The sequence below is a fragment of the Limulus polyphemus genome, unplaced genomic scaffold (assembly GCF_000517525.1).
Source record: "Limulus polyphemus unplaced genomic scaffold, Limulus_polyphemus-2.1.2 Scaffold4405, whole genome shotgun sequence".
NCBI lineage: Eukaryota > Metazoa > Arthropoda > Merostomata > Xiphosura > Limulidae > Limulus > Limulus polyphemus.
Genome location: NW_013670015.1, coordinates 13,014 through 16,482, shown reverse-complemented (window position 1 = coordinate 16,482; position 3,469 = coordinate 13,014). Strand labels below are relative to the sequence as shown.

At 35.3% G+C, this 3,469-nt stretch overlaps 1 protein-coding gene across 1 annotated transcript in view; it reads left to right on the top strand.

The window, feature by feature from the left end:
• LOC106471093 (rootletin-like) overlaps positions 1–3,469 on the top strand; it is a gene marked incomplete at its 3' end in the record, with an annotated part of 80,392 nt that overhangs the window by 68,404 nt on the left and 8,519 nt on the right. Inside the window, exon 9 of the mRNA XM_013931680.1 lies at positions 853–970. Within this exon, the coding sequence (XP_013787134.1) occupies positions 853–970 (118 nt within the window). The remainder of the gene's footprint in view (positions 1–852; positions 971–3,469) is intronic.

Here is a 3,469-nt window from a genome sequence, read left to right as displayed (position 1 = left end):
CTTAACTCATCTGTGAAGAATACAGGCTCTTAAACACACAGTGGTACACACAGAAAGCCTTAATTCATCTGTGAAGAATACAGGCTCTTAAACACACAGTGGTACACACACAAAGCCTTGACTCACCTGTGAAGAATACAGGCTCTTAAACACACAGTGGTACACATACAAAGCCTTGACTCACCTGTGAAGAATACAGAGTCTTAAACACACAGTGGTACACACAAAAGCCTTGACTCACCTGTGAAGAATACAGAAGTGTGTGTACCCTTTTGCCTTTAGGAGCATGTACTCTTCATAGATGAATCAAGGATTCTTTTCTGTACTACTGTGCCTTTAGGTGCCTGTACTGTTTACATATGAGCTTCATGTGTGTACCATTGTGTCTTTTGAAGCCATTAACTCTTTACAGATGAATTAAAGCTTCATGTGTATACCGTTGTGCCTTAAGGTGTCAGAACCTTCTAATTAGAGATCAGTCAAGACTTTATGTGTACAGCACTGATCAAATGACTTAATATCTGGGGAACTAGAGATTAATGTGCCCACTGCAATATTAGTGTTTGTTCAGTCATTTAATTATTATAGGGGGAGGCATTATTATGAATGTATGTACATTTCTTATTGCGCTAATTTAAAGGGTAGAATTTACAGGTTAACTATATATTAATTTGTTATTGAACACTGTTGTATGACCTTCTGCAAGTTAGTTATACTAGGCTTTGTTTTTAGGTATTAATGCCAGTCAATTCTAACTGTACTGTTTCACTTGTGATGCTGTATGACTTCATGTTTGTATGTATAATACATTCCACTGTTTAAATTTAAATTTTATTTTTTGTCTCACACTAGGAATGCACTTGCAGCACAATCAAGCTCAAACATTGAGTCATGTTACATTTCAGATCTAACCACATCTATTGTATCGGCAGTGCAGAGTTTGCTAGCAAAACGTCGACAACAAATCGAAGTAAGTGGCTTAGGTATCTTGGATTTTTGGAAGAAATTGTAGCTGTGATGGAGATTTGTGGGTTCTATGTGTTTTTATGAATAGATGTTTAAGTGGTAAATATTTAAACGTATTGTTTATGTTGCAATCAGAGTCTATTAAAGAAATACGTGATGTGAGTTTGTTTAAGTTTTTCAGGCAGAGTTGGTATTCTTATCTTTGCACAACCATTTAGCTTATGATAGTGTTATTGCTTACAATCATAGATAAACTTTCACTTATAAAAATATGAAAGAAATTTATTGTATTTATTGTTTGTAATTTTTTTGTTATAATAAAAAGAAGTATAATGTTATAAAATACATATTGCTTGTAAAAAAAACAACTACTATATATATATATAATATTTGACCAATATTTTATGTGTCTTCCATTATTTATGTGGTAGAATTAGAGTAAGTTAAACACAAAGAAAATCATAATTACTTACTGGATTTGGAAAGAGTAGCAAATAACATTTAATAGAGTTGAACTTATCTCTCAGCTATTAATATCTATAAATGTTGAAAGTTTCTTATAGAATATGAAATTTGTTTACAAGTTATTTAGAGTCTTATGTTATCTGATGCAAAATAGTTTGTTTATAAGTATTGTATATTAGCTTCTGTTGTTAGAGAATAAGAAATTTATACAGTAAAAGTTCAGGTAGCAGGGTTCATACTGGTCATAAAAATTGTAAATAAAATGTCAGTGGTTTTTATAAAGAAGTCCTTGAAAGTCTAACTGCCATAGCTTTCACATTTCCTTTTTTTTTAAGACAAGCCATACCATTGTGTGTATCTCAGTCTTGCAAAAAATGATCTTTCCAAAGCATACTTGACCATTTAAGCATTGGCCTGATTTTTTCTCCTTTGTTCTCGTCTTTTATACCCCACTCAGTTGCTCTTGGCGATTTACTCTCCACCTACGTCAATCTTCTCTCTATCCTGGTACTGTATATAAGCATCTCATTCAGATAATTTGATTACTTTTTTCTTGACAAAGCATTTAGACACGGGTTTCTCTACACAAGTGCTGTGATAATTCACATACTTAGTTGCGATTTTCACATCTCCTGGTGGCTTTCTGTATACATTATATATAATAATTATTATTAAAAAAATATTGCAACATGCTGTTTTCAGGTATGAATTCATAGGTTACTATTTCCAGCATGGAGGCTAATCAGCCCTCCTCTATTCCATCTCTGTTATCTAACATTTCTCAAAGGTTGAGGGGAGGGATCACTCTCAGTTGAGGATGTCTGTGATGTTAATTGTTGTGAGATGGAGACATATATTTGGTCCAGGAGCATCTCTCCGGGGAGTTCTGAGGCTGCTTTGTTGATGATCCAGGATAGTTTGACCCTCATTCCTTTTCTGAGATATTTTTTTTCTCCCCCCACAAATTTTGTCAGAAGCCTATTAGTGGTCCCCACATCAGTTTTGAGGTTGAGTTTGGTCTTTTGCTGACTTCTACCTTGGTAAGATTGTCAGCTTCTGCTCTTTCTTTGGTTTCCTGGCTTGTATGTGGTTTGGATTTATTGGGTCAAGATGCTTTGTTGGAGGGAGTTTGCCATCATGCTGTAGCCATCCATGAGTTATGTGAGGCCCCTTTTCTTTGTCCCTTGATGTTTGCAGGCATCCCAGAGGCATTGGAATCATGAATTGATGTCACTTCTTTGCTTTTGTTCCTTGTTGGCTTCTAGACTCTCTTTGGCTTTTGCTGGAAGTCATGGCGTGACTGCTCATCGTGTGTCATGACCCTCAGCTTCTGTTCCTCACTCTGTGGATACTCAGATGAGATTTTATCCTTATTTTCAAGGCTTCTCTGCTCAGGTAAACTGTTGCCATCTGCATCGGTGACTACCCTGTGTGGGTAGGGTCTGTGGGAGTGAGGTTACAACAATTGAAGGACATCGAGAATTCCTTCACCACAGATCCGTGGGTACTTCAGGTTCTGGCATTGGGATTGGTCATTCTGTTAACTTCTCCACCATCATTGTTCTCTCAATCTGTGGTATTTACACGAAAGTGGAGTAACAAGTGACAAATTAACATATTTTAAAAGCTCATTGCAACAATGGTTATTCCAAGTGTAAAGTAAGTGCAAATATTTTGACCCACTCATAAACTAATTTCTACTAATACTTCAACTTAAAACATATTAGCATCAGTTTTATATGAACTTTCATATTTGTAAAGGTAGTAAGCAACATATTGCAGTCAAGTTTGGAGCATCTTTTGTATTATTAGGAAGTAAGCAACATATTGCAATAAAGTTTGAGGCATCTTTTGTATTACTAGGATGTAAGCAACATATTGCAGTAAAGTTTGGAGCATCTTTTGTATTATTAGGAAGTAAGCAGCATAGTGCAGTAAAGTTTGGAACATCTTTTGTGTTATTGGGAAGTAAGCAGCATAGTGCAGTAAAGTTTGGAGCATCTTTTGTATTATTAGGAAATAAGCAACACATTGCAGT